The sequence below is a fragment of the Culex pipiens genome, chromosome 3 (assembly GCF_016801865.2).
Source record: "Culex pipiens pallens isolate TS chromosome 3, TS_CPP_V2, whole genome shotgun sequence".
Taxonomy (NCBI): Eukaryota; Metazoa; Arthropoda; class Insecta; order Diptera; family Culicidae; genus Culex; species Culex pipiens.
Genome location: NC_068939.1, coordinates 79,623,177 through 79,647,612, shown reverse-complemented (window position 1 = coordinate 79,647,612; position 24,436 = coordinate 79,623,177). Strand labels below are relative to the sequence as shown.

The window sequence follows — 24,436 nt, the reverse complement described above, 5'->3', positions numbered from 1 at the left end:
ACATGCGAAAAAAGAGGTGTTTTTCAATAATTTGCAGCCTGAAACGGTGATGAGATAGAAATTTGGTGTCAAAGGGACTTTTATGTAAAATTAGACGCCCGATTTGATGGCGTACTCAGAATTCCGAAAAAAACGTATTTTTCATCGAAAAAAACACTAAAATTTTTTTAAAAATTCTCCCATTTTCCGTTACTTGATTGTAAAAAAATTTGGAACATGTCATTTTATGGGAAATTTAATGTACTTTTTGAATCTACATTGACCCAGAAGGGTCATTTTTTCATTTAGAACAAAATTTTCCATTTTAAAATTTCGTGTTTTTTCTAACTTTGCAGGGTTATTTTTTAGAGTGTAACAATGTTCTACAAAGTTGTAGAGCAGACAATTACAAAAATTTTGATATTTAGACATAAGGGGTTTGCTTACAAATATCACGAGTTATTGCGATTTTACGAAAAAAAAGTTTTGAAAATGCTGGTCGTCGTTGATCATGGCCGTTCATGGTCACCCGCGACGGACACGGACGACGAAACAAAAAGAAACGCAAAAAGTAACTTTTTCAAAACTTTTTTTCGAAAAATCGTGATAACTCGTGATGTTTATGAGCAAACCCCTTATGTCTATATATTAAATTTTTTGTAATTGTCTGCTCTACAACTTTGTAGAACATTGTTACACTCTAAAAAATAACCCTGTAAAGTTAGAAAAAACACGAAATTTTAAAATGAAAAATTTTGTTATATATGAAAAAATGACTCTTCTGGGTCAATGTAGATTCGAAAAGCACATTAAATTTCCCATAAAATGACATGTTCCAAATTTTTTACAGTCGAGTAACGGAAAATGGGAGAATTTTTAAAACTTTTTTAGTGTTTTTTTCGATGAAAAATACGTTTTTTCGGAATTCTGAGTACGCCATCAAATCGGGCGTCTAATTTTACATAAAAGTCCCTTTGACACCAAATTTCTATCTCATCACCGTTTCAGGCTGCAAATTATTGAAAAACACCTCTTTTTTCGCATGTTCAAAAATGGAAGGGGTCGTACCACCCCTCCGTCACGAGATATCAAAAAACGGACCTCGGATTCGTGATCAGGGACAAAAGTTACCCCTTAGGACAAGGTTTCACGCAAATCGAAGAGGGGTTGGGGCAACTTTTCCCGATTTCGTGTGAGTTGGTAGAGAATTACCCATTTGCAAATTGATTGATTCCTCCAAAAAATCGTTTATTTAATTATTACTTTATTTCTTACATAACTTTTAATCTAATGATAAAGATTATTCCAAAGCTGGTTTAATCTCCAGGATTTGCGGTTTAAAGATTGTATGAAAAAACGATTTAGGGGAAGGTGGGGCAAGACGACCATATGGGGCAAGAGGAACAATCGCTCGAAAGGTCGTAATTTTTGCAATTTTGATTATTTCCAGTATGAGGAATTGTTGCTAGCAATGCAATTAACTACTACTACTACCACATATCCGCCAAAACGACGTACACGCCACGGGGCGTAAGATTTAATTAAGTTTTTCTCTAAACCTTTGTTTTCTTATAGGGTAATTCTCTACCAACTCACACGAAATCGGGAAAAGTTGCCCCGACCCCTCTTCGATTTGCGTGAAACTTTGTCCTAAGGGGTAACTTTTGTCCCTGATCACGAATCCGAGGTCCGTTTTTTGATATCTCGTGACGGAGGGGCGGTACGACCCCTTCCATTTTTGAACATGCGAAAAAAGAGGTGTTTTTCAATAATTTGCAGCCTGAAACGGTGATGAGATAGAAATTTGGTGTCAAAGGGACTTTTATGTAAAATTAGACGCCCGATTTGATGGCGTACTCAGAATTCCGAAAAAAACGTATTTTTCATCGAAAAAAACACTAAATTTTTTTTAAAAATTCTCCCATTTTCCGTTACTTGATTGTAAAAAAATTTGGAACATGTCATTTTATGGGAAATTTAATGTACTTTTTGAATCTACATTGACCCAGAAGGGTCATTTTTTCATTTAGAACAAAATTTTCCATTTTAAAATTTCGTGTTTTTTTCTAACTTTGCAGGGTTATTTTTTAGAGTGTAACAATGTTCTACAAAGTTGTAGAGCAGACAATTACAAAAATTTTGATATTTAGACATAAGGGGTTTGCTTACAAATATCACGTGTTATTGCGATTTTACGAAAAAAAAGTTTTGAAAAAGTTACTTTTTGCGTTTCTCTTTGTTTCGTCGTCCGTGTCTGTCGCGGGTGACCATGAACGGCCATGATCGATGACGACCAACTTTTTTAAAACTTTTTTTCGTAAAATCGTGATAACTTGTGATGTTTATAAGCAAAACCCTTATGTATATATATTAAAATTTTTGTAATTGTCTGCTCTACAACTTTGTACAACATTGTTACACTCTAAAAAATAACCCTGCAAAGTTAGAAAAAACACGAAATTTTAAAATGAAAAATTTTGTTCTAAATGAAAAAATGACCCTTCTGGGACAATGTAGATTCGAAAAGTACATTAAATTTCCCATAAAATGACATGTTCCAAAATTTTTTACAGTCGAGTAACGGAAAATGGGAGAATTTTTAAAACTTTTTTAGTGTTTTTTTCGATGAAAAATACGTTTTTTCGGAATTCTGAGTACGCCATCAAATCGGGCGTCTAATTTTACATAAAAGTCCCTTTGACACCAAATTTCTATCTCATCACCGTTTCAGGCTGCAAATTATTGAAAAACACCTCTTTTTTCGCATGTTCAAAAATGGAAGGGGTCGTACCGCCCCTCCGTCACGAGATATCAAAAAACGGACCTCGGATTCGTGATCAGGGACAAAAGTTACCCCTTAGGACAAAGTTTCACGCAAATCGAAGAGGGGTCGGGGCAACTGCTGTGTGAGTTGGCGGAGAATTACCCTATAATATTTGGAAAGTACAAAATAAGGCTTAGGGTTCGTTTTAAGGCTCATTTTATCAAAATGCTATTTTTCCTAGATCAGTAGTGTCCCTACCAATGACTTGCACCTTTTATAAAGTATGATTTAACTTTTAGTTATTTTTGTTGAGAGTGTTTAAAAAATCTTGTTCAGGTGGGGCAAGTGTACCATATGGATTTTTAGTATGGAAAAAATTACGAATTGCTGCAACAACATATTTTATTGGGGAAAAAATACATAAAAATACTTAAAAACTGATAAACAATTGTTAAAAAAAATTGTCCATGCAAAATATAGTGATATTTTTAAAATTTCCTTTTTTTCATCTGAGTAATATTTTTTTTGTAAAAAACGATCATTTTTTTAGTAAAATATTATCTTTTAATCTAAAAATGAAAGAAACTTTTCAAATACATTCTAATCTGATGTATCTAAGTGATAACAGTTCACTTGTTAGCAAATTGACATGTTGTTACATGAATTGTTCCTCTTGCCCCAACGGGTTGTTCGTCTTGCCCCACTAGTTGAGAAGAACGTACGGAAAATCAAAATTTTCAAAATCAATTTTTTACATTAAAAAACAGGATTTTCTTTTAACTTTTTCTATCAAAGTCTTAGTCAAGACCTGGAATAAGATGATTATGAAAAATCCGACAGAATTTTTAACGTTTTTGATGGGTTATAACGAGCATTTCCTTAGCTTGTTACACTTGCCCCACTTTCCCCTAGATAAATAGGATAAGAAATAAATTGTCAGGTGTTGTTTTTATGTAAACGCAACTAAATAAACAACTTTTTTGGCAAAAGCAGAATATTGATCCAAATTAATTTAAAAAGTAATTTTTTCATTGACCTCGACCAAAGCCATTAAAAAAATATAATTTTCAAACCTTCACGTGGCAAGACAGCACAACGGTAACATACACACATTTTGGAAGAAGGAAAAGCCAAATGTGTTTCCCGTCCATCGACGCTTGCTAAACGACTTCGACTTTTCCATTTCCCTAGCTGTTGCTCCGGAAGATCCTAATCTTTATGGCCGAAGGAAGACGACTGCAGAGTGTTTTCCACCGATGCCGACGTTCTGTCTTTCATGTTTTGTACACCCGGCGGCGGCGTTTCTCGCTAGACAATCCAAAGCCCAAATCCCAGCGGATTACATCAACGTGTGTTAGTGAATAAAATTTAGAGGAAAAAACAAACAATGTTATGAAGTAAAACTTTGAGAAAATTTGCAGTGAAAATGTGTTTTAGAAAAATATAAATAAATGCAGTCTAATATTAGTGCTAAGTGATTGTTACCAAGTTAAAGCAGAAAATCGAAGAAAACGAAATCTAGCAAAAATGGCCTTACAGAAGAAGCTTTCTTCCAACGAGTTTGAGCTATCGTCAATCAACAAAATGAACAACAACAGTGGCGGGGGTGGTCAAGCTGGAAGCAGCTCCGGCACCGCCAACAACGATCCAAACGGAAACGGAATCACGGGGATAATCAGCAGCGGAAACAACAGCAACAACAACAGCGGGGCAAAGGTCCCCGTCAAGAAGATACAGTTCAGCACGCCCGAGTTTAGCATCACACCGATCGAGGCGATTCCGGGCCAGGCGGTGAAGCCGCCGCCGAACCGGAGAAGGTAAGAAGGGAAACATAAAAGCTTTTTGGTGGGTTTCCTGGAGAATGTTGAGATTTCGATTTCAAAACAAATTTTTCTTTGAAACGAGAAGAGGGTGAAAACTATTGAATGGGCTCTGAAAGGGTGTTTTAACTAAAATCGAGTTATAAACAGATCAGAAGGAAGAAGCAAGCCATTAATGCAAACTAATTTGATTTAATAGTGAGAAACAGCAATTTGGATTGAAATAGGAGTGAATCAAACATTTGAGAATCCTATAATTGATCGCATTGGTTTTAAGTAAAGTAAAAAAATCATATGAGAATTTTCTCTGATTTGAACTCACCTGGACTTGATCTTATAAGCGCTAAACTAAGTGGAAATTGGATTTTCCGAAAAATATTGAAGGTTTAAAGCTATTGAAGAGTTATGTGAAATAAGAAAACACAACTTTTAACTTGGTTATCAATAAGGATAGATCTTGATTATAGTATTTAAGCAAACCTAGCTTATAAGGAATACTTTCTGATTTTTTTTTCTTCAAAATGTTGTTGGGTATGAAAATTTGAGGACCTTTGTTGTAGACACCAATATTTTATATCGCAATCTAAGCTTTTTTTTGCAAAGTAAATAAGCAGATTTTCAATTCAGTCAAAGACAAACTTGTAGGAAATTTGACGGGCTTTCTGAAAAAATACACTGAAAGAAAAAAACACTCCAATTTTATGAGATATTTTAATTTTTATGTTTAAAAGTCAAATTTGAAGGTGAGCTCACGATTTTTTTTCGTTCAAATTTTTTGTGAGAATAGCCTAAGATGTTACAAAAAGACTCACGAAAAATGCAGGATAGAGCAACTCACCTAAAAAAATACAAAAATCATTTACTGAAACTGTTTTTTTTTTTTCAAAAGTGCTCCAAATATCAAAATTTTCAAAAACCGAATACGAGAGTCGATTCTCCAGATAATTTTACATAAAAGACCATTGTCCTAAGTCCAATCCTTGTGAAGTTACATCGGTTTTTAATGGTATTTGGCAATTTCTATATGACAGACTTGATTTTTCAGTCTCCCTCGAAAATATTTTTACCGGAAAGCTCGTTCGATTTCCCATAAGTTTGTCTTTCACCAAACTTCGATTGGATGTATGAGCTTACAGATATATGCTAATTACATTGCTCATAACTGTAAACATAATATTTTTTCAGTGTAGTATAGTAACCTGGATGGTAAATTAACTTATATCTGTTAGCCGATACATCCAATCGAAGTGTGGTGAAAGACAAACTTATGGGAAATTGGACGAGCTTTCCGGTAAAAATATTCCGAGACTGAAAAATCAAGTCTGTCCTATATAAATTGCCAAAAACCATCAAAAACACTATTTTTTCAACATTTTTATTTTAAAAATCACAGTAACTTCACAAGGATTGGACTTAGGACAATGGTCAATATGGAGACTTTTAAGTAAAATAATCTGGAGAATCGACTCTCGTATTCGGTTTTGAAAATTATGATGTTTAGAGCACTTTAAAAAAAAAGGTTTAAGTAAATGATTTTTGTATTTTTTTTAGATGTGTTGCTCCATCCTACATTTTTCGTGAGTCTTTTTGTAACATTTTAGGCTATTTTCACAAAAAATTTGAACGAAAAAAAATCGTGGGATCACCTTCAAATTTGACTTTTAAACTTAAAAATTTAAAAATCTCATAAAAAGGAGTGTTTTTTTCTTTCAGTGTTTTTTGCTTATGAAAGCCTGCAAATTTCCTACAAGTGTGTCTTTGACCACTTTTTGATACGATGCAACGGCTTCAAAATACAGCAATATTTAAATAACGAAAAACAAAAATATTTAAAACAGTAACGCCCTTCTCAAATGTCATTATCGAGTGTAACTGGCTCCAAATACACAAAAATGGCTTATATATACCTAGGATAACATGTCTACAAAGTTTCATTGATATTGGAGAGGGTCGGGTACAACTGACTCCCTATTTGACATGGAATTGCTCCTATACTATAGTCACATCAAAATTTATTAATTTTTAATGCTATATGGCTCAGCAGTTTCCTCGACCCCTTTTCGATATACGTGAAACTCTGTCCTAAGGAGTAATTTTTATCCCTGATCACGAATCCGAGCACCATTTTCCGATATCTCGTGACGGTAGGGTGGTTCGACCCCTTACATTTTCGAACAGTCGAAAAAGTCATGTTTATTAATAATGTGCAGCCTGAAATTATGATGGTTTGGAAATTTATCAAAAAGACATTTTTTTGTAAAATTGAACGCACAATTTGATGGCGTACTCAGAATTCCGAAAAAAAACCTATGTGTCAGCAATAAACATACAAAAATAGTTTTAAAATTCTGCCATTTTTCGTAACTCACCTGATTTTTTTTTGGGACACGTAATTTTTTGTTTAGAGTGTAACCATGTTCAACAAAATTGTAAAACAGACAAAAACAAAAATGTTAATATCAATGCTTAAAAGATTTGCCAGTAACCATCACGAGTAGGGTCAGTGAAATTTCACGATTTCGCGGACAGCGCGAAATCCGTGAAATTTGGCTATTTCCGCGAAGTCCCGTGAAATTTCATGTTTGTGTGAAACTGTAACGATTTTTCTCAAAATGATTTATCAAGCTCAAAAAGGAATAAACATAATCATATGAACTACTGTAGAATTAAGCGAATGAATACCGTTGTTTAATGACTTACACAGTGTTAGTAATTTTTACCGATTTCGTGGACGGCGTGAAATTTATCAATTTTCTCAAATCATTTTTCATCCATACAGACTATTCAAGTAAATTTTATTAGTTTTCAATTGAAAAGCTTGATATGAACCATTTGAAGAATTGTTCAGATTTTTCAGTGTTTTTAGAAACTATGTTTAGTAATATTTTCATTCGCTGTTATAACAAAATTTCTGCTATTTTATTTGAAAGGTATAGTTTCAAAAGAAATTAGAAGAATCAAGCTTTGTTTTATTCAAAATAAAATGAAAGCTTCGAAATCAACTTTAAAAAACAATACAGATTTTTTTGCTGTTTAATTTTTACGATATTTGATTATTTGGGTGGACGATTCCCGTGAAAGATAAAATACTACTTTTTGATTTGTTTTTATTTTGAATAAAAATGTCGATTTTGTTACAAATAATATTATTTTTGCCTATTGATTTAAAATTTAAATGTTGTAAAAGGATATAAGGCCGTTGCAAATATTTTTCAATGCTTATTAAATTTTAAAAATAAAATTTTCTTTAATACTTAGATATTTTGAAAACTAATGATTGCAAACAAACTGGACAGGTGCATTTTAAAACAATTTTTGCATTCAAATGTTGTAATCATGGCTCGTAATGTCAATTTTTACACTTTTTTTTGCCCTTTGACTTTGGTAAGAGGCGAGGGACATAAACTTCAAAAAATATTTGCAACGGCCTAAAAACCTTTAAAATAATTATAATGTGCCAAATGTCGCAAAAAGTACAAATTATGTCACTTTTTTTGCTGGACAAGATTGTTTTTTATAAGTCGAATATTTAAAAAGCAGTTCAATAAATGAGAATACTCATGCCATACATTTTATTTCAATATATATATATAGAGCTTATCTAAAAACTTTTATGAAAACGAGGAGATTTTTTTTGGGTCACGTTCAAATTAATTAAGGATTTTTTTTAGTTTATTGAAGAATAATATATAATGAAGTATAAAAGTAGTTTTTGTGATTTGTGATTGTGATTTTAAGAGTTACTTTATCATTTTTATCGTTCCGCGAAATTTGCGTTAAATTTGGTGTTTAAAAATTGAGGTCCCCGTGAACTTGGCAATTTTTGAGCGTGCAAAATCTCTAAGCCTAATCACGAGTTACAAAACAAAGCAAAAAATATTAACTTCTTCAAAACTTTTTTCGCGTAAAAACAAGATAACTTGTAATGGTTACAAGAAAACCTCTTAAGTTTATAAACCAAAATCTTAGTAATTGTTTGCTCTACAACAGACCACTGTTACACTCTAAAAAATAACCCTGCAAAGTTAGAAGAAACCCGAAAAAAAATGTTCTAATCGAAAAAATGACCTTTGTGGGTTGCTGCGAATTTGAAAGGATCATTAAATTTAGTATATCGATGCCTCTGTGCTCTCTTGTTCTTAGCTTGCTGGTTTTCCTATCTAGTTAGCATAAGAGAGCACAGAGGCATCGATATAATGACATGTCCCAACATTTTTGGGAAACATGAAATAACAGATTGATTCATTGAATTAAATTTAATTGTTTCACAATACTGCTTGTTAAAAATGAATAAAAGTCTTGAAAATATAGCACATTTTCATCATTTTATCATTTACCAAAAATAGCACAAATACCATCATCTTTTCATATCAGCCCGGTTCGGTTCTGCCGATAAACTTTCAAGAGTGGTCAGCAAATTGGCTTTTTGGGAAAATTAAATTTCCCGCAAATATAAACCACTAAAACAAGTTTTATCCACCAGAAAACGAACCAAAAACATCCCTCGAACCAACCCCAGCAGCAGCAACTTTTCCACTTCGTCAGGCACCCGCACACAACCAAAACCAAACGATCCCCCTCTCGCCATCTGTGTCGTCAGTCATCCTTGACCGTGGATCGCGTTCGCAGCATTTTTCTTTGTAAAAAGTCACTGCCAGAACCCGTAAAAAATAGTAGCAGAAAACCCCCCTTATTCCTTCCTTATTTTATGGGTCATCAACAAACCACCCACACGCTACGCTGGAAGCCGTGTGTGTGTATATTTGTGTGAGGTTATGTTTTTATGTGCTTCCTTGTGTTACTCGGAAAACCCCGGAAAAAAACACCTTCCACCCTCGACAGGATGCTGTGCTCGGTCGTGCAGCACACACATGAAGGGTTTCCCCTCCAAAGTGAGACGAAAAAGTTACTCTTCCAGGAAAACACGGGACCGGAGCTGGCTCGGCACCGTCGCCGCCGACAAGGTTGAACTTGGGGGTACAGAATCAGCTCCGCGGGTTCGCGATAAAGAAACATAAAAAGCTTCGTCTCTTCGTGGTTGTGGCTACCTGAAACATAAAATGTAAAAAGTTCCCGCCACTCAAGTTAACGTACATACATTTTGACGGTTGAATGCTTTCTTGACGCAATGATCAATAAATATTTTCATTCTCACTCCGTACAGAATAAAATGGTTGGTCTTTATGACAAAATATAATAACTTTTACTAATCAATTCAAAACAAAACTCTATCTCACTATAAAACTACAAACCATCATCAGCGAATGCTTCGTATTCATTCTCAATGTTTCGCTATACGTGTCGGACCGAGCAACGAGCTCCCACTTTATCAGGCTTGCCTTTCTTCCCTGATGGTCTTGACCTAATTTCAAGCGACGTGAACCTCCCCACCAAGTTCTGCTGCGGTGGTGATAGAATACGACTCTCCCCCAGGGCGAAATGTTAGCTTCGCGCGTCTGGATATCGCGGAACATTGGATAGATTGATAAATGTTTCATTCCCTGGTGGCACACAGAAGCTCGCAACACTCGCAAGCAGCATGCCACCCAGTCAGTGTTTCACGAGGTAGAGGGTGGGATGAAAATGGAGTTTGCTTGGGGCAACTGACCTTGGGAATGACATTGAAAAGTGGTGTTTTGTGTTGGTATCATGTAATTTGATGTTTTGAGCTTTTAAACGCAAAATCAACTCTTTCAAATAATTCATTGATTGTCAAAATTCACAGTTTGGAGTAGTTATTCACACAACAAATTAATTTATTTATAATTTTTGTTTTTTTTCTGTTGATTATTATATATTTTGTCATATAACGTCATATTTTAAAGTACGATCATTGTAGTAAATCTCATCAATTTAAATAAAATAGATTCACCCAGTTGAAAAAGATTGGGTAATTCTCTACCAACTCCAACGAAATCGGGAAAAATCGGCGACCCCTCTTCGATTTGCGTAAAACATTGTCCTAAGGGAAAACTTTTGTCCCTGATCACGAATCCGAGGTAATTTTTTGATATCTCGTGAAGGAGGGGCAATACGACCTCTTTAATTTTTGAACATGCAAATAAAAGTCATGTTTTCTAATAATTTGTAGCCTGAGAAGGTGTTGAGATGGAAATTTGGAGTCAGAGCGACTTCTACGTAAAATTTGAACGTTCGATTTGATGGCGTTCATTCCGCAATAAAACGTTTAAAAACACTGCAAAAGTTTTCAAAACACTGCCATTTTCCATTACTCAACTGTAAAAAATTGGAACATTTAATGTACTTTTCGTCTACATTATCCCAGGAGGGTAATTTTTTCGTTTGGAACAAAAATTTTCATATTAAGATTTTGTGTTTTTTTCTAAATTACAGGGCTATTTTTTAGAGTGTGGTAATGTTCTATCAAGTTTTAGAGTAGACAATTACAAAATTGTTGATAATTAAACATAAAGAGTGTGTTTTTAACCATCAGGAGTTATCGCGGTTTCACGAAAACAAGGTTTTGCAAAAGTTACTTTTTTATTTCGCCATTCGTGCCTGTTGCAAGTGACCTTGAATGCTTACGACTACGATTCTTGAAATCGACAAATTCGGAACACTTTTTTTATATAATTTGTAAACAAACTTTGGTTACCACATGGTTACATATTTTTCCACAAAATAATTGCTGCACAAATTAAAACCAACAACAAGTATTATAAATATCTCTTTTAATATTTGTTTTTTTTTTCTATCACTACACCCACAGTAGAAAGCCGAGCGGATAGTATTGAACAAATGGTGTTCATTCGTTTATTGAAACAGTTCATCCCATTGAGTGGCTTATATGGACAAATGCCCGTCTTTTATTCATCGAACCATGGTGGCCGAAACGGTAAAGTCTAGGATTCGGTATGCCAAAGGTCTTCAATTCGATTCTCCATGTCGACACCGTGATCCTTAGGGCTAGTGACACAATGGTAAACAAACAAACTAGAATATTTTGTTTGTTTGTTTGTTTGTTTGCCATTGTGTGATAGCTCCTTCACAAAACATCCAGATTCTTCTGCACCCTTCAAACTGTTCTAAAAGAATAAAAGATTGAGTTTACACTGTCTATAAAAATACTAAACTAAACAGAAAAAAAACTAAAAAATGTAAAAAAAATAATAAAAAGTTTTTGTTCGTCGGTCCTGGTTGATGTCCAAAGGGAAAGGGACATAAAAATTATCGTATTTAAAGCATAATTTATAAAAACAAATGGCATCCCAATATCCTTTCAAAAATCAATATCATATTATTCGCTCTACAGCATTGCCTTGGCGTTCTCGATTGCGAGATTCCTACTCGAAACTAGGTGTCCGAAGGCTTGATTGTTGAGGCAATTGCAAACCTCTTTTTACACCTTAGCTTCCATCCACCCTGGGATTCGAACCGACGAACTTTGGATTGTTAGTCCAACTGCCTACCAGCGACTCCACAGGGGCAGGACCCAGAGAAACGACTCCTACACCTGGATTGAGCTAACGACCTAACCTTTTTAGGTTAGTCCGGGCCAACATTTACTTCCCGTTCGACGGAAGGCGTGATCAGACAAATCTCGTCTCGAAAAATGCCACTGGGACCGTCTGGGATCGAACCCAGGCTGACTGGGTGAGAGGGAATCACGCTTACCCCTACACTACGGTCCCGATAATATCCTTTATACATAACAATAATGATACTGTCAAAAATCGGCAACTTTTCAATAAGTTTAAGGACATTATTTTTTCCTCATGGTTTGACGTCATTTCCAATCTGTGGTCTCAAAAGTGTAAATTTATGAAATGCCTAAAGTTTGATCATAAACGTAAAAATAAACCAGGTATGCTATGTATTCTAAATGATTTACAATCAATTTAATCATTTTTCTTCTTTAAAATTTATATGTTAAGAAAAGGTATATTTTCCCCCATATTGTTTCAGGCGATAAAATTAAAGAGAATTGGCATAAAACTACAAATTAAATATGCATTGGCCTGATTGACAATACAGCAGTGTTGCGTACCTCACGCGCTCACGTGCTCGTGAGCGCTCACTTTTCGCTCATTCGTGAGGAGGACTCACGCGCTCACGTGCTCGTGAGCGCTCACTTTTCGCTCATTCGTGAGGAGGAGCGCTGCGCGAGCTAGCTCACGTTTTCCCGCGCTCACGTTTGCTCCGATTTTTTCAGCTCGCGTTTGTCCCACGCTCGCGCTCGCGCTCGTTTTTCGCTCATGGAGCGCTCACTTTGGAAGTATCGCGAATCATTTAACTTTTTGAGACAGTTTTTTTTGGTTTTCAATCGTAGTTAGATTTTGTACTTAAGGTGCTGTCAGTGGAAACAAAGGAAGGGTATGAGCGCGTGAACAAAAAGGACTGTAAACCTTAGAAAAACTTACAAAACAATGAAATAATTCAAGAAGATTTATGCTGGGGTAAGTTCGATTCAATGTTATGTGCTTGGTTGATTAAAATATAAAATTTAACTGTTTTATGTACCTAAGCAGTTTGTTGGCTACCATTCCAGCGTGCAGATCAGAATGAGTAACAATTAAACAAAAGTCATTCCATTTAATAAATCGTTCAGTGCTTGGAAACGGCTGATCATTTTTATTAAGTTAATCTTTCTCATTCTTCAAAATAGGGTTAAATTGTTGAAACAGTTCTCTTTTTACAAAAAAAGCCTAGTGTTTGAAATAACCCATATGAATGAAATAATATAAAATGTCATTGTTATTTTTTAGCACATAAAAGGTGGCTCCTCTTCCGTCAAGTAAATTATATCTAACACTTCCGCTACCAAGTTCTGAAAATATTCAATTACAGATTCAATGAATGATTTTTTGAATATGGACATTCTCTAAAATGTTCCGAATATGAAGAATAGTTATAACTTTTATAAAGCTTACTACTGTTTTTTTAAAGGTCCAATAAAACATTATTTTTTTGTGTTTTTTAAACCGCCTTGAGTCAAAACTCCGGATTCTAAAAACTTAAAATAAACATTTGTCAATTAATTAAATTTTTTGTACATATCAGTGCATCTCTTCACGTCAATGATTTTTTACATTAAGAATGAGTTAGCTCTTTGTTAGCACATTCAAGAGTAAATCATTCTGACCCTTGGCTAATTCTGAATTTAAATAGAACGTATGTTTCGGTTCACCGACTAAATCCATTTTATAGCTTACTTTTGTATGTTTGACCACTTTCTTGTTTATTTTTGCTGCCTGTGCTGAGATAGTTCTAGAAACTTCGTTTCAAACAGGCAGATGCTTCAACAGGGAAAAAAAAACTACCTACTTTGGCTCACCAGCTCACGTGAGCGCAAAACGCTCCGATGAGCGTGAGCGAGCACGAGCTACCTGATAAAAACTCACGCTCCAGCTGGAGCGAGCACGCTTTCCGTGAGCGCTCGCTCATTCGCAACCCTGCAATACAGTCTAAATTTCAACAATACTGAAACATCAGAAGATTTTTTTTTTTTGAAATTAAAGTGAAACAAATTGGTCTGTCATTTATTATCTAAATAATTATATATTTTTTATATTTCAATCTATAGAGTATAACCTACCTAAACCAGTGTTTTGCTACTACTATATATCGAACATATTTAAGCAATCTTAAGCAATAAAATTATTGAAAAGGCATCAAAATTTTCGAAAATCTAAAAAAAATACTTGTTCATTAACGTATTAAAACTCATGAATTAAATTTGGAAATCATTTAAAGAATGTTTAAATTACTTACATGAATTTTCTTTGAATATTCCTGTTTTCACGGCATTTCACGGGATCGGTCAAATTTCACGGTCCAAGACAGATTTCGCGGATTAAACGGCTTCCGCGTAATCATGAAAAATCACTAGCCCGAGTTATCTTTATCCTCTATTATGCTGAATGCCCAGTTTTGGATGTATTAACCTAGATTCATTTACCTAAAATTTCAACTTTGATCTATTTTTTTTGTCTGCTATAATTTTTTGGAATTAGGAATGTTCCTTAGGCGTCATCCATAAATTATGTCACGCTCTAGGGGGGAGGGAGGTCTGAGCAAGTGTGACATTGCATAGTTATTAGTTATTAGTATAGAAAAAGCGTGACAAAGGGGGGGAGAGGGGTATATTTTGGCCGATTTTAGCGTGACGTACTTTATGGATGAAGCCTCATAGTAAATTGTTATATTTCTGTTTTCGGAGAGTAATATATTCATGATTTTTTTTTTCTTCCACTTTCTGCTACTGAGGGTCTTTTTGCCTTCCTCACTGAAGAGAGGCTATAAAATCACTCGGAAAATGAACTTTTTAATTTGACTTCCTAGACCCACCTTCATTTATACTAACCGAATCAAATTCTGAACAAATGTGTGTGCGTTTGTGGGAATGTTGATCGAAAATATGCACTCGGTTTTTTCGACTTTGGCTGAACAAATTTTGTCCGGATGTGGTCCACTCGGTTCACTTTCAGGTCCTCCAGCTTGGTATTGAAAGTAGTACAGTTTCATGTAGTCGTTTAAAAGGCTCGGTCTGATGGCCACGATAAGCAAAGAGGGGTGCCATTTTCTTCAAAGGCGGTGTCTGTATATTCTTGACAAAAAATCTATAGGTGGTTTGATTTTTTATACATAACTTTTTTTTTGGGGGGTCGCTCTAAAAATAAAAGGAAGGCACCACCCACCTAAAGGTGGATTAAGTAACGTTTTTAAAAAGAGATTCGTACCAGGATGAAGTTCAGCAAAACCAACTTTTAATACCGTTTGACCCTTCGCTAAGAGAGGTGTAAAAGTAGTACAGCGGACGGCATCGATTCCATCATCAGCTGGGGACCACTTTGTAAATGGCTCTCGCTGATAAATATTAGATCGCATTCGAGCAGCATAAACTCCCCGCTCCGTTGAAGCTAATGAATAAACCATTTGGATGGTCGAATTTATCTCCCATAGAACGAGAGCTTGTTCTATTACATCGCAACCATTAAAGAGCATTGAAAAGCAATTGAGCAATTCTCTACCAAAACCGGAAATGGATTTTATTTGTATTTTTTGATTTGGCTCAAACTTTGTGAGGGCCTTCCCTATGACCAAATATGCTATTTTGTGTCATTGGTTCACCCATACAAGTCTCCATACAATTTTGGCTGCTGTCCATACAAAAATGGTATGTAAATATTCAAACAGCTGTAACTTTTGAGTGAATTTTCTGATCAATTTGGTGTCTTCGGCAAAGTTGTAGGTATTGTTGAGGACTTTTGAGAAAAAAAATAGGTACACGGAAAAAAAATTGAAGATTTTTTTATCAATTTTTTTTTCACTAAAACTCAATTTCTCAAAATACGTATTTTTTGATTTTCGAGATTTTTTTATATGTTTTAGGGGACAAAAATCCGCAACTTTTGAGCCATAGAGAAACATGGTCAAAAAATCTGCCGCAAAGTTATGATTTTTTTGAAAAAATAGTGATTTTTGGAAAAAATCGAAGTTTTATGCAAAAACAAGTTTGACATTACTTTTTAATGCAAAATAGAATTTGCAATCGAAAAGTACTGTACAGATTTTTTGATAAAGGGCTCCGTTTTCAAGATATAGCCACCGAAAGTTTGATTTTAGCGAAATATTTGCAGTTTTTCAATTTTTAAAAATAGTTACCATGAGTGACCATTTCTAGAAGAATTTTTTTTTTTGAAAAGTTCAGAAAATTTGCTATAAAATTATCTGAGAGACATTGAAGATTGGACCTCTGGTTGCTGAAATACAGCGGCTTAAAGAAAAAGAAACACAAAAATTGAAGTTTTCTAAGTCTCACTCAATCAGCCCACCATTTTCTAATGACGATATCTCAGCAATTAATGGTCCGATTTACAATGTTAATACATGAAACATTCGTGAAATTTTCCGATCTCTTCGAAAAAAATATTTTGAAAATTTTTAAATCAAGACTAACATTTTAAAAGGGGCCAAATATTGAATATTACGCCGTTACAATTTTGCATTAAAAAGTAATGTCAAACTTGTTTTTGCATGAAACTTCAATTTTTCCAAAAAACACTATTTTTCAAAAATTCATAACTCGGCGGCAGATTTTTAACCATATTTCTCTATGGCTCAAAAGTTGCGGATTTTTGTCCCCTAAAACATATTAAAAAATCTCGAAAATCAAAAAATACGTATTTTGAGAAATTGAGTTTTAGTAAAAAAAATGTTGATAAAAAAATCTGCAATTTTTTTTCCGTGTACCTATTTTTTTCAAAAGTCCTCAACAATACCTACAACATTGCCGAAGACACCAAATTGATCAGAAAATTCACTCAAAAGTTACAGCTGTTTGAATATTTACATACCATTTTTGTATGGACAGCAGCCAAAATTGTATGGAGACTTGTATGGGTGAACCAATGACGCAAAATAGATTATTTGGTCATAGGGAAGGCTCCCACAAAGTTTGAGTCAAATAAAAAAATACAAAAAATAAAAATGGTCGAAATCGGCCGATTTCGTAGAGAGTTGCTCAATTCTAAAAATAAGGGAGCATGCTCGTAACGTTCCATTGAACCGAATCTATGTTGGAAGGAAGATGGTGAGTATGATGTAAGAAACGTGAACGATGTTGTAAGGCAGCAAGGAGCAGCATTCCTTTATGTTTTCACTCGTTTGCGTTTTTTTCATGCTGGCTAGAAGTAAGTGCAAAATGATCCAACCAACTAAGCAGCAGCAGAGTCCATTACGAGCTGCGAATGGTTCGAACGGGATAAAACTTTAATTAAAAAGTCCCATCTTGAAGGACCATCTCGAGTCTAAAATGAAGGGTCTCTTCCTCTGGGACTTGGCATATCGAGGTGCTTTCAACGTCTTAGGAGGCATTATTCTTACTCTTAAGACCTTGTCTGGTGTCAAATCAGGGCATCGCACGTACAACGGTAGGTACTTGATTAAAAGGACTGGCAGCCAGGTAGGACGTTCACACGTGTCACACCATGAACTTATGAGGTATACATGAGGTTGGGGTACATCGCCGTCGTCAACGAAAGTCAACAAAGGGAGATGGCTGGCTGGAGTTCTGCCAAGGAGAGCATCAAACAGCAGCTTCAGAAATTCTCGGAAGCTAGAAATATGACCGAAGCAGCAAAATTTATGAGTGCGATTATAATCATCGGCTGTCGCACACTCTGCACACCCAGAATATAGTAGAGCAGTCCTGACGCGGGCTCTGACATGTTTGCTTCTTGTGCGGTGCAGCAAGTGAATCAGCACATAAATTATTCCCTTCTTGAAATCCGGGCCAGATTCTGCGAACGAACGAACGGCGGTGTTCAACGCACTGCAAGATTCTGAAGAGTAGATCATTGCACGTGGTCGCCTGCAGAAAATTGCAGAATGAGCGGTTTGTTTGCTTTACATTGACTTCAAGAACAAGGACCTTGCGCTACAATAATCGGTATAAATTTTACCAGTTTGCATGTACTTGATCAAATGTGTGCAACGCAATTTTAATTAAAAGAATAAAAGAGAAAAAAAAATCTCGCGGTAAAATAAAATTGCATATTTCAGGAATAAATGCAATGAAATCAACTGAAGCAACCATGCGCACCCACGATTTTTTTACTGACATAAAAATCACCCAAATCCATCATACGTTTTAAGGACTTTCAAAACTAATGCTTCTCATATTTGATATTAACGCCTGCAAACAAACAATATCCTGAACCTGAAACCTTAACGTCTAAAATAAAATAATGACCAAAAGCAACACTCAGTTTCTTGTGACTGAACCAGAGCAAGATAAATGGGGAAAACCCTTCCTTATCTCGTTTTCCATCTTTTATCCTTTTCAAATTATTTTTTACTTCGACGAGCCTGAATTGCTCTTGGCAACGTGTGTATGTGTGTGTTTGGGTTCGTGCCTGTTTGTGTGCTCTCACATGTTAGTTTTTCACTAACCTCCCAAGAGAGGGGTTTGTTATTTTTTGTTGATATTGGAAGGAAAAAAACTGTAAAATTAATGAATTGGATTGGGCCCAAATGCCACGGTCGTTTTTCACGACCTTCTTCAAGTCAAAACATCAGCAAATGGTGCGTGAATGTGATGTTTTTTGAAGTTAAGGATCTAACTTTACTGAGCGTTTCTGGATAAAGAGAAGAAAAATAACAACGGCAAATGAGGTTGGATTGGGCTTCTTGAACAATATTTTGTATTTGAAAATAACGTTCAAATTTCAATCATTTCAAACATCTCAAAAAGTTTGTATCACTTAAAATTTATTTCCCTCATCACCATCACCGTCCAGCTAAACTTTTCCCACGAGAATTAGCGTCGCTCCATGAGCCAGCTTATTTGACTTTGCAGCTTTCTAGCTAGCAAAAAGTTTTCCCATCCAGTGTGGCGAGTGAGCGAGAGGGCAGGGAGCTTTCGGCAAGATCAAACCGATGCCAAGTTTTGTTCCTAAATATGCGGGAAAAGTTGAATGAAAGTGCCGTCATGCTCATGATTTGAGTGCGACGACGAAGATGAGTGGAATTTATTTAAAATTTTAACTCATGATGACGACGATGAAATCTGATTTGTTAAATAAATAATAAAGAGTTATTAAATGTAGACTAGATATGGTTTTGCATTGAAACATCCTAGAAATGATATCTAAAAATCGAAAAAAAAATTGAAAGCACAAAGAAAAAAGTTTTCCCGTAAACAGTCTGCTCCCTGGTGGACGTTAATCGGTGGTAATTTTTCATTTGGGCAATATTCTCACCGGTGTCCTTTCCAGAGCAAGAGAGGCTGCCAAAAGTTTTGATTACGTAAACCTATAGCTGGGCTCTCGTTTCAAGATGACGAACGATCCGTTGCCATAAAGGGACTTTACTTGATGTATACGGGCTTGAAAGTTTTCACCGTGAAACGATTTATAGCCACCAGGGATTACTTCAGCGTAGTTAGCTGCCTAGGTTGGACTTACTGGAGATAGTTGGTTCGGAGCCACGTTCACGTGAACTTGAATCTCAAGGTACGTTATGGACGGAAGATCATCATTGAACTTTTTGACGATTCTGACTTCTCAAGATATTCGACTACGACTCCAGCTCTTTTTAAAATTAAAAATCTACCGATTCCGACTCCAACAACTTCCCCCATACGAAGTTGCTGAAAATAAGCAGATTGTGTTATTCTCCGTCAACTCACACAGCAGTTGCTTCGACCCGAGGGAAAATGTTGGTCCCTGATCAAGAATCCGAGGGCCGTTATTCGATATCTCGTGACGGACGGATGATATTAAATTTTGAAATAGTGAAGTAGAAGGTACACAGAAAAAAAATGTGTGAATTTGGAAAACTTAATTTTGGAAGGTTGAATATTACTTCTTTTATGATGTAATTTTTCCTAAATTTAGACTGAAAATGTGACATTACACTAGAAAAGTGGTAAAATTACACATTTTCAGAGGTAAATTTACATATTTTTTCTGACATAAAAGGTGTACCCCTTCCCAGATGTAATATTAAAATGATTTTTTTTCTGTGTATCTCAAAATGCTTCATTCATTGTCAGATATACTCTACTGAATTCAAGAATATATTTTTCCTAGAATGTTTTCAATAAAGCCCGATTTGATTACAATTTTCAAAAATATACGTAACGCAGCAAAAAATCCGATGGTAAAATCGCATGCAAAAGCATGCACATCACCTTCGTCAAAATAAACACTTAATATTACACACTGCATGTTCAATTTTTGCAAACACAAAAAAAAAGTTGCAACCGACGGGATTCAAACCCAGCACCAAAAGTAAATGCTGGCGCTTTAGCCCACTCGGCCATAAGACCGATAAAAAGCTGAAAGGATAAACGCATATATGAGCTTGACATTTCGGTCAAGTAGGTTTCCCATACTGATGGGCTACATATTTCAGGATGTAAAATCACATAAAATTGCATAAAATAATGCAATATTTATTTTACACCCAGGCCTTTTACACGCAGCTCAATTACTACTTTTTTAGCTGTGTACATCATAGTATCAAAATAGTTTACAATCGACTGAACCAGTTTTTTCAATTAAAGAAAAATCGTTTCATGCGAAAAAAAGATTTTGCCCTTATTTTTTGGGAAATGTCTTTCTTTTTCCCCTAGACGGGGCCGTGTTAAAAATCGGTTACAATGTCAAAACATCGCCGAAACGCCGTCGTTATTGACTACAACTGGATCTAAAAAGAGTTAGAAACATCCAACTCAACAACTCTCGAAACCACATCATCATCGAGCTAGGATCGCCGGAAAAAGCTTGGGATAGCCGAACAGCACAACCTCCTGCATAAGGTAGGATGCAGAGGCCAAGTCTTCCGCATACCTTTTTTCCCGGAGGACGACGCCGTTCAAATTCGCGTCCACGACTTGCCACCGCAGATGCCGAGCGATTTAATCATCAGCCATCTCGAGGCCTACGGGCAGGTCAGCTTTTTTTCAAAGAGTTTTCGTTTCAACCCTGCAAAAGAAAAACTTCATATCTTAACAAGGATTTGCCAACCACCTGCTCCAGAAATGGAAGATTCATCAAAAGAAAATCTTTTGACGCAAATCAAGAGCGAAATCGGAAAGGAACATGGCTCCCTCTCACGCGCACGAGAGATCTTTAAAATGAAACTCAAAAAATCGTCACCTTGATTATTTGGTGGAGCATCGATTTCACTACTACACTAGGTCCAGGTGTAGCGTAACACGTACGAAAATTAAATGTCACTTTTCTTGGATGAACAATAAAAAAAATCAAATCAAATTATTCGCTCTACAATATTGCCTTGGCGTTCTCGATTGCGAGATTCCTACTCGAAACTAGGTGTTCGAAGGCTTGATTGTTGAGGCAATTGCAAACCTCTTTTTAAACCTTAGCTTCCATCCACCCCGGGATTTGAACTAACGACCTTTGGATTGTTAGTCAACTGCCTACCAGCGACTCCACCGAGGCAGGACCCAGGGAGACGACTCCTACACCTGGACTGAGCTAACGACCTGACCTTTTTTTTAGGTTAGTCCGGGGCCAACATTTACTTCCCGTCCGACGGAAGGCGTGATCAGACAAATCTCGTCTCGAAAAATGCCACCGGGACCGTCTGGGATCGAACCCAGGCCGACTGGGTGAGAGGCAATCACGCTTACCCCTACACCACGGTCCCGGATGAACAATAGTTGTATACAAAACGAAATAAATTAATTTAAGTGGTGCTAACAATGAGATTCACAAAAAATCGTTAACTGACTGTTGTTGTTGTTGATTTTATCAGGGGAACTTTATCCCTATGGGTCATTTGCTCCCGTACAAGTCAACTGATTGATTTCCTCCGAAAAGTACGAGATCGATTTGCTCTTGCCTGTTTCGCCTCATCTCTCTTTCGTGGGTAAAGAAAGTCTACAATCGAAAAAGATTTATTGCGATTATTTCATCCCTGAGTGGCTCAATAAGAAGAACAAAAAGCAAAACAAATCAAGTAGAACAAAAATAAAAACTCCATACCAGGATAAAACAACTTTGCAAACAAAAGCACCAACTACTCAACCTCCAGAGCACTTTGAGCTCGTTACCGTATTGAAAATGATGTTCATAAAAAATCCATCAAATTTCGCAATTTATCGTCGTGCATCTCCCGTTTCTAGCTAGCTTGCACAAATTTCCAATTCGAATCGCAATGACTTCATTCCATTTGTCGAGCGCATCAACATTCGATCGGGGGCGGCAGTGCTGGAACTGTATGAAAGATGAATCAAGCACAAATAAATAAACATAACCTCATTACTCTCCGGAGTGCTTTCCCTCCCAACACACCCACCACCATCGCCCATCGGAAAATGTGAAGCGACCAAATCGCCCGATTGATCAACCGTATGTGTTTGTGTTAGTGTGTGTGGTTATTTGCCATCAGTCTCACCCGTCTGGGAGGTCTTGCCACCCACTTTCCGAATGCAACATGTAACATAAATTCCTCAGAGAAATGTTTTCCAAGTGATTCTAAGAAAATCGAAGCGTAGAGAAAAGGAGGACAGCATCCTTCTTCTCAGAAGAATACTCTTTGTGACGACCTTTTTTCTTTATTTTCGCAGTTCAATTTTTCGTGTTCAGTCTCTGTTTGAAGGAAATCTTCTTTCTTTATTCTGGGTATCGCAAACTGGTGACCGATTGCGCTCTGTGTACTTCCAAGGATATCGAGATGGACGGTGGAGGAAAACGAATCGAGACATATTTTTTCCATTTTCTTGCAGTTTGGGTCGAAATAAAAGTGATTTGAGCACTCAATGTGCCATTTTTAAACAAAAAATTATTGATTTAAGGGTGCACATTTGTTTACTTCATGATTCTCGTTTTTATGTGATTTCCGATTCTGTACTTTTTACATGATTTTTTGCCCAACAAAAGAAACTTCTTTGCTTCACAAGTGGAATTAATTTCAAGTTTTTGTAGGTTCAGAAATAACGGAACTCATCTCATGAAAAACTCAATCGACTTTTTTCACTAAAAGTGTAATTTTGCTGCTGAGCAATTCGCTGAGATTTCGGTCATTCGATTTTTTTTGTATTTTTTTATCCAGCTGAAACTTTTTTGGAGCCTTCGGTATGCCCAAAGAAGCCATTTTGCAGCATTAGTTTGTCCATATAATTTTCCATACAAATTTGGCAGCTGTCCACACAAAAATGATATATTAAAATTCAAAAATCTGTATCTTTTGAAGGATTTTTTTTGGATCGATTTGGTGTCTTCGGCAAAGTTAAAGGTAAGGATAAGGACTACACTGAAAAAGATGATACACGGTAAAATATTTTTTGGTGATTTTTAATTTCACTTTTTGAAACTTTCAAAACTTGATTTGCAAAAAAAAACTTATTTTTATTTTTTTATGTGTTTTAGGGGACATCAAATGCCAACTTTTCACAAATTTCCAGGTTGTGCAAAAATTCTTTAACCGAGTTATGATTTTTTTAATCAAAACTGATTTTTTCAAAGAATCGAAATATTGGTCGCAAAAATTTTTCAACTTCTTTTTTCGAAGTACAAACAAATTTGCAATCAAAAAGTCCATTGGGGCGCGGACTTAGTAAGCTAGATCAAAAAGTCCATTAGTGAAATTTTGATAAAGTGCACCGTTTTCAAGTTATAGCCATTTTTAGGTAACTTTTTTGAAAATAGTAGCAGTTTAAATTTTTTTTAAATTAGTGCACATGATTGCCCACCTTTGAAAAAAAAATATTTATGAAAAGCTGAGAAAATTCTCTATATTTTGCTTTTTTGAACTTTGTTGATACCTGGGTGCTGAATAGTCGTTCGCAGTGCGGCCTCAATTTAGAACTGTCAAAGCGGAACCAATTTACTGTTCGCAAAATGCTCCTAAGAAATAGCAAGTATTGTAATCGATCAATAATTTATTTTGTCAGAAATAAAAAAAAGTTGATGGCGTCGAACTTTTGAAACATTCAAAAGTGCCATTCGGATGCTCTTACGATTCACTAAATTCCACCCACTTCCAACGCAATTTTTCGTTACGTGGAAAACAAAAAAGGCCTCTTTTGGCCGCCCATCGTTTAGTCTATGAACAAAACACGAACGAAGTACTTAATTTTGTCAGCGAAAAGTCTAACATCAACAGATCCAAAATGTTTCAAAACAAGACACATCAGCAACAAAAAAAATGTCACGCTAGAGCTTGAACATAGCCTTCTACTTTGTTCATGTTTACAGCTGTAGTGCAGTTGTATTAGTGAGGAGTAGTGGGGAGCATTCGAAAATCACGTTACGCATTCTGTCTTTTCAGCACCCAGGTTGATACGACCCTTGGTTGCTGAGATATTAACATACAAAGGATTAAAAACAAGAAAATTTATGTTTTTTAAGTCTCACCAAGACAACCCACCATTTTCTAA

At 35.8% G+C, this 24,436-nt stretch overlaps 1 protein-coding gene across 1 annotated transcript in view; it reads left to right on the top strand.

Annotated features, from left to right (window-relative positions):
- The first annotated feature begins 3,874 nt into the window (after positions 1 to 3,874).
- The window catches only part of LOC120426925 (uncharacterized), a 34,039-nt gene continuing 13,477 nt past the window's right edge, over positions 3,875 to 24,436 (top strand). The window contains exon 1 of the mRNA XM_039591732.2: positions 3,875 to 4,560. Coding sequence (XP_039447666.1) covers positions 4,271 to 4,560 — 290 coding nt within the window. The 5' untranslated portion in view covers positions 3,875 to 4,270. The remainder of the gene's footprint in view (positions 4,561 to 24,436) is intronic.